We start from the raw sequence: 12,255 nt of genomic DNA, 5'->3' as shown, positions 1-12,255 counted from the left end.
CGACGGGGACGCGCCTGGCCAGCACACGCGTGGGGTTGGGGGTGACCCCCAATCCTTCAGAGCCACCAGCCCTGACCACAGCCCCCCCAGAGCCCCCCACCCTTCTGGGTCTGCAGGAGCCCCTGGCCCGGGGGACCCCATGCAGCCCCCCGGGAATGGGATCGTGCCCAGGAGTCCCAGGAGGTGGGGGGTCAGTGGGTCCCCCGACCCTGATGGCAGCGGACCCTCCGTGGAGGGGACACGGCACGCGGGGGGGGGGGGGGCGAGGGGTTCCCACGCAGCGGCTGCTCTCACGGCTCGTACTGCAGGTCCGTGGCGATGAGCACGAAGCCCTGTGGAGATTCGGGGTGAGGGGGGGGGACATGGGGGACCCGAGGGGCGTCGGGGTGAGGGGCCGGCGGTGGCACCCACCTCCTGCAGTGCGAGCCGGGCGTTGAGCAGGCTGAGGCCGTGCAGGGCGGGCAGGGGGACGCCGGCCCGGAGCCGCTCTGCGGGGAGAGCAGAGCCGTGAGATGGGGCGAAGCGGGGACAGGGGAAGGGGACAGGATGGGGACAGCACTCACTGTTTGCCCAGGGCACCCCGAAAAGCCACAGCCCAAACTTCAGCGTTGTCTCCAGCTTCTTCACCTGCGGGACAGGCAGCTCCCTGAGCCCGGCATGGGGCAGGGGCCGCGGCGCCAGGGGTGCAGGGGCCCACAGCCCCCCCGGGACCCCCAGATCCCACTCCCAGGGTGCTGCAGAGCCCAGGGGCCCCCTCAGCCACCCCATCGCGTGCCCAGCCGCTCACCTCCACCGGGCCCACGTGCGACATCACCTCCGTCACGCTGAGCCTGGAGGGACAGAGCAGGGTGAGAGCCAGGGCCAGGATGGGGTCCTGGTGAGAGCCAGGGCCAGGGTCCAAGCAAGGGACACGGGGTTTGGGGAGCAAACAGCGGAGGGGGAGACCGGAGGGAGCTCCTGGGCGGGGGGGGGACCCAGCATGGGGCTGGGGACTCACCCCGTCAGGCTCACGCTGCCCCCGAGCCTGTTCCCCATAATGGTTGGCTTCCCCGTCACGTTGGCGTCCTGCGGCAGGAAGGGATGGTGGAAGGACTAGGGCAGTGCCTGCAACCCAGCATCCCCCCAGCATCGCCCAGTATCACCCAGCATCCCCCCAGCATCACCCATCGTCACCCAGGATCCCCCAGCATTCCCCCCAGCATCACCCCAGCATCGCCCAGTGTCGCCCCAGCACCCCCCCAGCATCACCCAGCCCAGCCTCAGCGTCACAGACGCCTCGGACGCCGTGCTCGGGCAGCACCAGGCACTCACGATGTTCAGCAGAAAGGCGGGGACGCGGGTGGCGTTGGGCAGCACCACGAAGGCCTCGGCGGAGGCGAAGAGGGCCCCGCGCAGGGCGTCGGGGCGGCAGGACAGCAGGGGCTGCCGGCGGGCCCAGAGGTGCAGCTCCACGGGCCGGTCGGGGTAGCGCTCCTGCAGCTGGGGGGGCGAGGGCCGGGCTGGCACCACGGGCACCAGCACAGGCTCCCAGCCGGCCCCCCACCTTCCGGGGGCCGTGCGCCCATCGCTGCCCCGGGCTGGGTGCAGGCAGGGTGGGCAACGTGCCCTGCTCTGCCCTCGGGCCACCTGCCCGTGTCCAGTCCTGCCTGTGTCCTATCCCGACCACATCCCATCCCGCTTCTCATCCTGCCCATGTCCCACCCTGCCAGTGTCCCATCCCGTGTCCCATCTCCCCTGCATCCCACCCCTCCTGTGTCCCACCCGTCTGCACGTCACCCTGTGTCCCACTCTGCATCCCGTTCCATCCCTCCTGCATCCCATTCCACCTGTGTCCCACCCCTCCTCTGTCCCATCTTGTGCCTTCTCCCTCCTGCACCCCAGTCCATGTCCCGTCCCACCCGCCTCCCATTCTCCCCAGGTCCCGTCCCACCCGCGCCCACCTTTGGGGAGAAGACCCCCATGCTCTTGGTCCTCAGCTGGAGCGGGAATCGCCGCGGGAGCTGGAAGGCAGCAGCGGGGTTGGGGTGCTGGGGCCACGAAGCGCAGGCGGGTGCGGGGACACCCCACCGGGACCCCGCGGGGGGCGGCTCTGCCCCACAGCCGCTCCTGGGGCTGTCCCTACCATGGTGCCGGAGATGTTCCTGCGCAGGGCCCCGGCCGAGAAGTAGGCGAAGGCGGCTGAGTTGCCGACGAACTCGGTGACGGCCAGCAGCAGCGCGGGCTCACGCGCCGCGGGCAGCGCCGGGGGCCAGGCCACAGGCAGCACCGCGGGCGGCGCCGAGGGTCTCCGCGGGCACTCGCCCACCCTGAAGAACTCGCCCTGCGCAGACGGACGGACGCGAGGCTCAGCCCGGCTCCCCCACGCCCTGTTCCCGGAGCTGGCCCACGGACCCCCGGGACGGCGTTACCTTGAGGGCGACGTCCCCGTGCTCCGCCGTGATGGCCGGCCGCCCCAGCAGTGAGAGGTCGATGGCGGCAAAGCGGTCCAGCTGGGTGGACACTGCGGGGACACGGGGGTGGGCTGGGGGCAGTCGGACCACCGGACCCTCCCGCGGCCCCGGCTCTGCCGACACTGGGGCTGACGGGATCCAGTCCCGCAGTGGGGTCCTGCAGACCAGGCACCAGCCCCCTGCGCGGCCCCTCCGGACCACCCTGCGCGGCCCCCTCCTGCCCCGGTCCCGGCGTCCCCTCACCCACCTTTCATCTGCTTCAGGACAGCCTCCAGCCTGAGGACGCCCCTGCGGAGCTCGAGGCAGAGCTGGAAGCAGAGCGGGGGCTCAGCGACCCCACGGACAGGGGTCCCCGAGCCGCTCGCTGGGCTTGCTGTGGGCGGGGGGGGGGAGACAGGGACACTGACACCCCACGGAGCAGGGCCTGAGCACCCACCTGCTTGTTCAGCTCCCGCCGCAGGGCGCTCTGCAGCAGCGGTGCCAGCAGGTTGTAGAGCCAGCTGTGGGGCAGAGAGGGGTCCTGCCATCACCCCACGGCACCCCCGCCCCCCCAAGCCCACCCGTGTGCCGGGGACAGGAGGGAAACCGGGTGGGAGTCCTGGCATCACCTGTGTCCGCTGTGAAACTCCACGTGCAGGTCGGTGCCGCTGGCGTCGCAGCCGGCGCTCCACACTCTGGGGCGGCCGCCGCCGTCCGCGCTCAGCCCCAGCACCGCCTCTACGGCCAAGTCGCGCATGCGGACCTCGACCGAGCCCCTGTCCTGGCTGGGGACAGAGCGGGTGAGCACGGGGACGGCAGTGGGCCCCCAGCTCCCCGTCCCCACGCGGGTGAGGACTCACATGGCGCCCAGCCGGGCTTCCCAGTCGGCGCTGAGCCGGACGCGGGCACGCCGCACCGAGAGCCTCAGCCCCACGTCGGCCGCAAAGTCCAGGGAGGAGTCGTTCATCTGCAGCTCGTGGACGTGGACCCTGCGTGACACGGGCGGCCTGGGCTCAGGGCTGTGCCCGGGGCACGGCCAGGATGGGGATGGGGCGCCGCGGGGGGCTCTTACCGGGGCACGGAGTAGGTGAGCGTCCCCAGGACTGGGCTGCTGTGGGACCCCCTCAGGTCCAGCTCGTGCTCCTTCTCCAGCAGTGACCGGAGCAGCTCCAGCCCGAACCGCCGGCCTGCGGCAGAGTGGGGATTTGGGGCTGGCTCCGAGGAAGGGGCTGGGGTCCCGGGGTGCTGCAGGGGACGAGCAGCCGGATCCAGGGCGACTCCTCCAACCCCCGTCCTGGGCAGTCTGGGCATCATCCCCGGGGTGCCCCACCGGTGCCCCCCACCCCCTGCCCGGTCAGGGGCGCAGACTCACCGAACTCCAGCATCCTCCGGGTCAGCCGCGCCTCGATGCCAGGGCTGGTGGTGGTGGTGGGCGCGCAGGTGGGCAGCAGGAGCAGGAGGCAAAGCCCAGCCGTGCCTTGGCGATGGAGCCAGGACCTGCGGGCTGGAGCAAAGGCCATGGCTGCGGGACGCCCAGCGCTGCGGAGACCCCGTCCCGGCCAGGACTTATATTGGGGACAGGGAGGCTGGGGGTGACATCAGCCTCCTGCGCACATGCAGGGGCCACCGCGGCGCTCCAGCCACCGAAAGCCCAGCCTTGCCCAACGCGTGACTCAAAGGGGAAGCCGTTCCCCCGTCGTTCCCCACTCGCGCTCATCGTGGGAGCGGAGGAAGGCAGGGTCCCGTGCCGCCTCACCGCCAGCCCCCCACCCCGGGGGTGCACGGGAGCTGGGGGCACTGGCTGGGGCTCCCCATGGACGTGGCCGGCATGTGGGGAGATGCAGGGGCTCGGCTGGGCCGGGGTCCCGAGGGGCTTTGGCTGCACCCAGCCCAGGGCGATGGAGGAGCGGAGGGACACAGGACGGGGCAGGGGGCACCATGGAGGAGACAGGGTTCAGCCCGCCTGCACCAGGGATCAGCAGCCGTTCCAGATTTGGGCAGGGCTCTGGGGACCCTGTGTGGGGGCACCCGCACCCCGGTGGGGGTCAGGGTGGCCGGAGCACGGCGGCAGCCCCCCGGCCCACAAAGTGATGGGAAGGTCGGGACAGTCAGAGCGAGAGCAGAACTGTGCAATCCCCTCCGAAAAGCCCCAGCCGCAGGGAAGAAGCTGCCCACGCTCCCAAACCCACTGCTGGCGGGACCGTCCCCGGTCCGGGTGAGCCAGTGCATTGGGCTGTGCCCACCCGGATCCGGCCTGGGGACAGCAATGGGGGAGCAGGGATCCTTCCGTGGCTGCCAGAGCCCTGTCCCAGCACAGGGCCCACGGTCACCCTCACAGCCCCACGTCATGAGCTTTACGGACCCTGCGAGAGCAGCTGCCCACTGGCCTGGGACCCCCAGCGCCACCAGCCATGGCCGCAGCGATGGCCGCAGCCCCCAGCGCCATCCCCCGGCGCTGTGCCCAGCACAGCCCCGTGCCCATCACAGCCCCTCCATCCCCATGCACCCCCGCCCCGTGCCAAGCCTCACCACCGCAGGCGTCCGTGATGCCACACGCCATGGATCCCGCCGTGGGTCCCCGCTCCGCCATGTCCCCGGGGCTGTGCGTGCCAGCGGGTACCGGCTCTGACGCCAGTGTCCATCCCGGGGCAGCCGGGCTGGTCGGACCAGAACGTCACCCGCTTCCCGGTCCCTAATCCCTTCCGGGATGAATCAGGTCCCACGAAAACAACCAGAGCCCCGTGGGGGCGCGGGTGCCCGCGGGGCTGGGTGCTCCCTGGGGCTCTCCAGCGCATCCCAGTACCGTGGATCCGGCACCCCGGCACGTGGCAGGCGGCTCACCCCTGCCAGCCCCGCTCTGAGCCCTCGCCCAGGCCCGGGTCTGCCCCGCGCAGCCCCTGCCCCTGCTCTCCGACTGTCCCGGCAGTGCCAGCACCCCGGTGGTGACAGCCCTACGGCAGTGCCGCGTCACGTCCCCTGTGCCGGGGACGATGGCGGGGCCGCGTGGCGAGGGCTCGGCCGTGGGGCACACGGGGCTTGGGGCACGGACACGTCACACGCACGGAGCCCCTGTCCCCACACCTCCAGCCGGAGCAGCGAACCAGGGGGCACAGCAGAGATGAGACCACTGCGTGGTGGGGAAGAGCCCCAGGACCCCCGCACCGCCCCCGGCCTGAGCAGAGCCCCCAGGCCGCGGGACCCTGCAGGAGGGCAGTCCCGGGCCGGGCCGTGCAGTGCGAGCAAGCACCGGGAGAGGGACCCACTGCCCCGGGAGCACCGGGACCGGGATGGGATGGAGGGGACAGGGAAGTGATGGGGACACACACACCAGTGGGGATGATGGGGAGGACGTGACGGATCACGGGAGGGACACCAGTGGGGATCTTGGAGCAGATGCGGGGGGGGTCACAGGGGGGACACCAGTGGGGATGATGAAGTGGACCTGGGAGGTGACAGAGGGGACACCAGCGGGGACGGGACACATCCAGTGACAGAAGGGACACCAGGGCTGACGGACGGGTTCACCCACGGTGACCCAGAGCTCATGGACACCCCCCCCCCACCTCCCTGCTGTGTCATGGCCAGGACAAGGCTGGCAGGGCTTCCCCAGGCCCCCCGCCCCTGCTCGCCCAGGGGACCAGCCTGGCGGGGGGGCCACGGGCGTGCACGCGCTGGCACAGAGCTGTGACTGCGCCCACAAACACACGAGGGCTCACACAGAGGTGCACGCGTGTGCACACCCGCAGCGGGGGCCGGTGAACCCCTTCCAGCCCCAGAGGCGCCCGGCCGCAGGGGGACAGGAAGGGTCCTGCCAGGGCGGCCCTGGGGGCGGCTGGGGCAGCAGCAGCCCCCCCCAGGCACCCCAGTTTGCCCCTGCCAGGCGCTGGGAAGGCCTGCACACACCTGCCGCGGGGCGCAGCGGGGTGTAGCGTGTCCCTCGTGAGTCACGGGGCAGCCCCAGCCCGCGGGGTTGCACAACCCCCGACACGGATTTCCTTCTCCCAAAAAGCCGCTCGGGAGCGGGGGTTGCGCCAGGGTGAGCCGGAACCGCAGGCAGGGGCCCCCCCTCGGGGCTAGGACCCACTCTCCCTCGTGGGACCGGCCCCACCATCGCGCCCGGGAACGCTGCGGGCAGCCCTGCTGCGAAACGGGGCGAGGGCAGGGCCTGGGCTGCGAACCGGCTGCTGTCCGGGGAGAGCGGGGACCCCCCTGCTCCAGCAGAGCCCCCCCCACCTGGCTCCCAGAGCTCCCAGTGTCATCGTCCCATCGAGGTGCCCGTCCAGGGGAAAACGCATCCCAGCGCCACCGCATCTCCCCACCGCAGACATCGGGGTGCGGAGCGGCTCTCCTCGTTCGCCTGTCCCAGCCCGGGAGAGGGGCGGGGGGAGCGGGACACGGACCCCACGGGAGCCACCCGGCCCCGGGAGTGGCTGTGTAGGGACAGCGATGGGACGGGGACACGGCAGCAGGCTGCCGGGGGGGGGGGGGAGGGCGGGAACTGGATCCAGTTCGAGAGACACCCACACCCCCCCTTCCCCAGCACCACCACGGGGGGCCAGCCCCAGGACCCCAGAGCGCACCCGCCCACCCCGCACCGGTCCGGATGCGCTCCCCCAGTTCCATGCTCCCGGGGGCCGAGACCCCCCTCACCCCCAGACCCCCGGGAGGGGGAGGAAGCGGAGGCGTGCCCGGTGGACATTTGTTTAATAACAAAACTCCAGCTATTGTAGAACAATATTCCGCAGCATCATTGTAATATACAATACGGGAATGCTCTCAGCAATCTGAGAAGGATACGGCCCGCGGCGGGGGGGCGGCGCCCCCGGCCCAGCTCGCGGGGGGACCCCCGGGGGCCGCCCCCCCAGCCGTGCCGCGGGGGTCCCGGGGGCGTCCGTGGCGGCTCCGGAGCGATCTCAGCGGCACAGGATCCGGTCGGCAGCGGGGATGCAGGGAGCCTGCGGGAAAGCAGGGGGGGGTCAGGGCGTCCCGGAGGGGCAGGAGCATCCCCGGTGCGGGAGCGGTGCGGCCCGGCGGTGCGGGTGCGGTGCCGGGGGGTCCGCACTCACCTCGGGGGGGTCGGCGGCGGCGGCGGCGGGGGGGGGCCGGGGGGGCCCGCGCTGCAGGGCCAGCTGCAGGTCCCAGATGTAGTCGATGACGTGCTGCAGCAGCTCCACCTTGGAGACCCGCCGGTGCCTCGGCAGCGTGGGCACCAGCGCCCGCAGCCGCGAGTAGCAGCCCTTCATGTCGTACAGCAGCGCGGCGGCCGCCTGCTCCGCCGCCCCCGGGGACGGGGACGCGCCCAGGCCCAGGCCCGGCCCGCAGCGAGCGGCCTCCCCGGGCCGCACCGCCTTCAGCGCCCCGCCGGCACCGGCGGGCAGCGGCGAGGGGGCGGCGGCGGCGACCTTCATGGCGAAGGCGGGGGTGGGGGGAAGAGGGACGAGAGGTGGGCGACAGGACCCTGCGGGCGGACGGCCGAGCGCGCGCCCCGCCGCGCCAATTATAGAGCGCGGCCGGCGGAGGGGGCGGGGCCTAGGAGGGAGGCGCGGCCAATGGCGGCGCCGCGGGGGCGGGGCCGGCCCCGCCCGCCCCATTCATGCTCACCCGAAGGGCAGCGCCTTAAATGGGCGGTGGGGCGGGGGACATGGGGGGCGGCGGGGTGCGGGGTGCCGGCCTGCCCCGACACCCCCCCGCCGGTAACGCGGCTGATTTGCCCCCCACGGGCTCCCGATGTGGAGCTCCCTGCAGCCCCCGCCTCCCCTCAACCCGCCCGGGCCCCTCCGCAGCCCCGATGCCCCTGCGGGCTCCCAGCCCCCCCCCCCCGCACTCCCCCCCCATCGGCGGCTCAGACCGTTCGACGCCAGGGCCGTGACGTCATCCATTCATAAAACCCCGCGCGCTGTCAGCGCGGCGCCTCGCGGGCGGTGCCCATGGCGACGGGGGCGGGGGGGGCAGCGGGACCCCCACGGGGACGCGGGCACCTCCGCCCCAGGGTGGCCCCGCTCGCACCTCGGCCCCGGGCCGAAACCCCCGCGGAGGCGGCGGCTGCCGGGGCTAGAGGGGGGGCAGGGGGTCCCCAGGGTGGGGTCCGTGGGGGGTGGGCGCTGACAAGGGCCCCCCGGTGCCGCGGGGAGCGGGGGGGGGGGGCCGAGCAGGAGCTGCGGCCCCGGCAGTCGCTGCGCACGCTCACGGGTGGGCGCACACGCGTGTACGGGCGCACACGGACATGGGTGCATGTGTGCACATACGTGTGCGCACAGATGTACGGACACACGCTCGTGCGCTGGGAGATCCACGCACGTGCACAGACCTGTGCGTGCACACACGTGCACAAACACGGCCCCGAGCACACGCACGCACGTACAGCCACACACCCCCCACACCCGCGCACTCCCGCTGCCACCCGCCTTGCACCCCGCTGTGCGTGGCCGGGTGCCGCAGCAGCCCCCCGCCGCCCCCCGTGCGCCCCGCGGGCCCAGCTGCTCCGCTGCCTCAGGGCCGGGGCACCCTGACCTCATCCCGTGCTCAGCTGCCCCCCGCTCGCCAGGGACGGGGTGGCCAGGCCGGGCTGGTGGCACGGCCACGGGGACAGCGCGGACACCCCAAGCGCGTCACGCTGGCCAGCCCTCCTGTGGGTGCAGGGGGCCACAGGGCCCGGCCCTTCGTGGGGGTGGGCTGGGGGCCAGACCGTCCCGTGCCCGGCCACACTGGGGGCTGCTGCAGCCTCCCCAGGCGCGCAGGGAGCCGAAGGCCTCCCCTCCTCTTCCTCCCCTGAGTGGGGCAGCAATCCCGGAGAGCGTGGATGGATTTTACCCCCACCAGCTTGGCTGGGGGGGCTGCATCCCTCTGTCTCCCCAGCCCCCTGTCCCTCCTCCTCGTGCCCCCCATCCCGGCGCAGTGGCGGTTCCCAGGGTGGGCACGGCGCTGGGGTCGCCCCCTCCATTCAGGGCTCGGCGGAGGGGCCGGTGCTGCCTGGTTCCCACCGCGGCTCTCAAAGCTGCTAATTAGCCCCCATCTGGCAGCGGCGGCCGGGCCACGGCGGGGAGGCCGAGGACATTGTGCGCAGGAATGCCTTTCAGTGCCGCCGGCCGGCCGGGTGCCGCCAGCTGTGCCGCCAACAATGCGCCGCGGCCGGGGCGAGCGGGCCCCCGCGCCCCAGTGAGCGCCTTGCCCGCAGCCGCCAGCACTGGCCACCCCAGGCGGCATGGGGACCGGGACGACCATCGCCACTGTGGCGGGTGTTGCGGCGTGCGTGGCACGGCCGCCCTGGCTGCCGCTGGCCCCGGTCCCTGGGACACCCCCAGCTGCGGGACACCCTCGCCCCGGCCCTGGGGTCAGGGCTGCCAGCGCGGCCACAGTTGGGCACGGGGTCCCAGCGCGGCGTGCCGGTCAGCGCGGCCGGCGTTGTCCGGCAAGATAGATGGCTTCATTTCCATCTCAATTCTGGGAACGGGCCGTGTGGCGCGGTAACAGCGGCCCCGGCCATATGGCGCTGGCTGGGCTCGGCCCCGGCTGCTTCGCGCCGAGCAGGGGTTGCCCAGCAGCCGAAGACATCAAAGCCCCCGGTCGCCCCCCGCCCCGCCAGGACCACACAGGGCACGGCCGTGCCGGGCTGGCGAGGGGCCACGGCAGTAACAGGGACAGGGGGGCCGGCCGGCGCCTCAGCCCCGTGCTGGGGTGCGCGGGGCTCTGCAGGGCTGCGAGTTGGAGGAAAGGCAGCGCGGGCACCACGGGCCAGGCTGGGGGCCCCCCCAGTGACCGGGACCCCCAAAGCCGGGCTGCTCCTGCCCTGGCTCGGCTCCATCCGGGTCCCCTTGCCCCATGCCACCTGTGAGTCGGCCCTGGCGATGGGCACACCCCTGCCCCGAAGGCTGCGCGGAGACTCCAGCCCCCCGTGCCCACAGGACAGTGCTGAGCCGGGGCTGCCGGCACTCGCTGCACAGCTGGAGCACGGCTGAAGCCTGAGGAAGCCCCTGCGCGTTCCCGTCCCGCCTTCTCCTTTCCCGTCCCTGGCTCCATCCGCTGCAGCCCAGACCAGCTGGAGCCAGGCAGCCCTTCCTGGGATTTATTCCAGTTTCCTGCCCCTCCTCGCTGGCTGGGACCGGGGCCGCTCTTGGCTGCATCCTCTCCCCTCTCGTGGCCGCTGGCCAGGCGCCACCGCCGGCACTCACCACCCCGCGGGACCCCAGCTCCCACCACCAGTTCCCGGGGACGGCAGCACCCAGCGTGCATCCCAGCAGCCGCACTGGGGAGGCTCTGCAGGGCTCTGGGGACGAGTGGTGCCCCCAGCTCAGCCCGTCCCGCCCTGCTGCAGTCCCTGGCAGGAGCTTAGCACGAGGGTCCCGAGCAAGGGGGATCCCCCCAAACCCGGGCAGGCTGGCTCCAGCTGAGTGAACGGAGGTCTCCTGTGGGAGCCAGCACCTTCGCGTTTCCGCAGCCCCCCAGAACCGGAGGGACCAGGTGGAAGGCGAAGGGAAGGCAGCCCAGCGGCAGCCCAGACAGCGTGGAGCCGCACAGCGTGGCGGTGCCGGGAGCGGAGGTGCTGCAGGGCCCAGGTGCAGCGGGCGAGCCCGGGGCCGCTGAGGCGCCGGCTCCTTGCAGGGCTCCGCGAGCTTCCTTCCTCCCAGCCCGGCCCCGGCTTATCGGCCGGGCAGGGTGAGGGGCGACGCGGCTCTCCTCTCCCCAGGCCTTCCGCTCCCCGCGGCCCTGGGAAAGCTCCTGGCTCGCTGCCGCGCTCCCGCCGCACGTACTGCTGGCACGAGCATCCCCGAGCTCCGCGGGGCAGCAGGCAGGCAGGAGGGCGATGCTGGGGCTGGGGGTGCTGTGTGTGACCCCTCAGCCCGCTCCTGCACGCTCGGGAGCTCCGGAGGATGCAGAGGGACGGGTGTGAGGTCGCCGTGGCATCAGGCTCCCAGGACACGAAGCCGGGGAGGATGCAGAGCCCGGCGGGATGAGCTGCCGGACCCGCACCGGGGGACCCACGCCATCACCGCAGCCGTGAGCGGGGCCCCGGCTGGGGCAGGGTGCTGCGCCCCGCGGCAGAGCCAGCGCGGTTTTCCAGGGGACACTGGAGGCTGGCGAAATCACATCTGGAGTCTAGACTCAGCGACTCCGTGGGCCGCGTCTGGCGGCCGCGCCGTGCCCGGGCCCTGCCGCACGCTGTTTGCTTAGCTGGAGGTATTTAATGGGAATTAAAGCGGCCCCTCTTGTTTCTGCGGACCGGGCTGTTGGAAAAGGAGCTGCGAGTCATCGAAAACATCTGCGGGAGACGAGAAGGGTCATTAGATGGCAGAACGCGAGGCGCCACTTTTAGTGCTCGCAGCCGAAGGGGGGAATAATGGTTCAATATGGCTTTTGTGGAGGGGCTGCCAAGCCGGCAACGCTTTCTGTTTATTCTGGCAGTGGGCATGGCCGGAGGGGTGCAGGGTCCTCCAGGATCCTCCGCACGCCTGCCCCGAGGGCGGGCAGGGAGGACACCCCGGGGCTGCGGGCCCCGCTGCCTTCGCCCCACGCCTGGGCTGGGTTTGGGGTCACCCAGCTCTTTCCCTCGCATGCCCGCTCTCCCTGCACAGCCGAGGCAGAGCACACCCCCATCCCGCTGGGTTCCCACCCCCCAATCCCCGCTCAGCCACCCCGCTCCGGGGCCAGACCCCGGCTCAAACCCACCACCGCGCAGGCCGGGGGGGTCAGGGGCTGAATGCGGGTGCTGCAGCGGGGCAGCCAGGCTGAGGCGGGCCGGGGACAAGCCGAGCACCAGAGGAGGGGGAGGGGGGAGGGGACGGTCCCTTGGAAACAGCCAGACAACGGCCACGGGCCCCACAGGGAGAAC

The 12,255-nt window shown here is 72.7% G+C and overlaps 2 protein-coding genes across 2 annotated transcripts; both read right to left on the bottom strand.

The window, feature by feature from the left end:
- Positions 1 to 117: 117 nt before the first annotated feature.
- Positions 118 to 3,949, bottom strand: LOC147598749 (bactericidal permeability-increasing protein-like). The gene is made up of 15 exons (XM_086761077.1): positions 3,802 to 3,949; positions 3,502 to 3,616; positions 3,290 to 3,418; positions 3,059 to 3,214; positions 2,887 to 2,950; positions 2,698 to 2,758; positions 2,409 to 2,500; positions 2,123 to 2,320; positions 1,941 to 2,000; positions 1,312 to 1,479; positions 998 to 1,065; positions 788 to 830; positions 564 to 627; positions 412 to 488; positions 118 to 332 (listed from the first exon to the last, which is right to left on the bottom strand). The coding sequence occupies exons 1-15, from the start codon at positions 3,947 to 3,949 to the stop codon at positions 291 to 293; spliced, it is 1,485 nt and encodes a 494-aa protein (XP_086617203.1). The 3' UTR covers positions 118 to 290.
- Positions 3,950 to 7,117: 3,168 nt separating this feature from the next.
- On the bottom strand, positions 7,118 to 7,877 carry ID1 (inhibitor of DNA binding 1). Its single transcript, XM_086760841.1, has 2 exons — positions 7,496 to 7,877; positions 7,118 to 7,384 (listed from the first exon to the last, which is right to left on the bottom strand). Exons 1-2 carry the CDS (start codon positions 7,835 to 7,837, stop codon positions 7,343 to 7,345), a joined length of 384 nt encoding a protein of 127 aa, XP_086616967.1. The 5' UTR covers positions 7,838 to 7,877; the 3' UTR covers positions 7,118 to 7,342.
- Positions 7,878 to 12,255: the final 4,378 nt, after the last annotated feature.

This window comes from Chlamydotis macqueenii, chromosome 16, assembly GCF_036417535.1.
Source record: "Chlamydotis macqueenii isolate bChlMac1 chromosome 16, bChlMac1.mat, whole genome shotgun sequence".
NCBI lineage: Eukaryota > Metazoa > Chordata > Aves > Otidiformes > Otididae > Chlamydotis > Chlamydotis macqueenii.
Note: the sequence above shows the minus strand (reverse complement) of the source record. Positions and strands in the feature narration are given on the sequence as shown.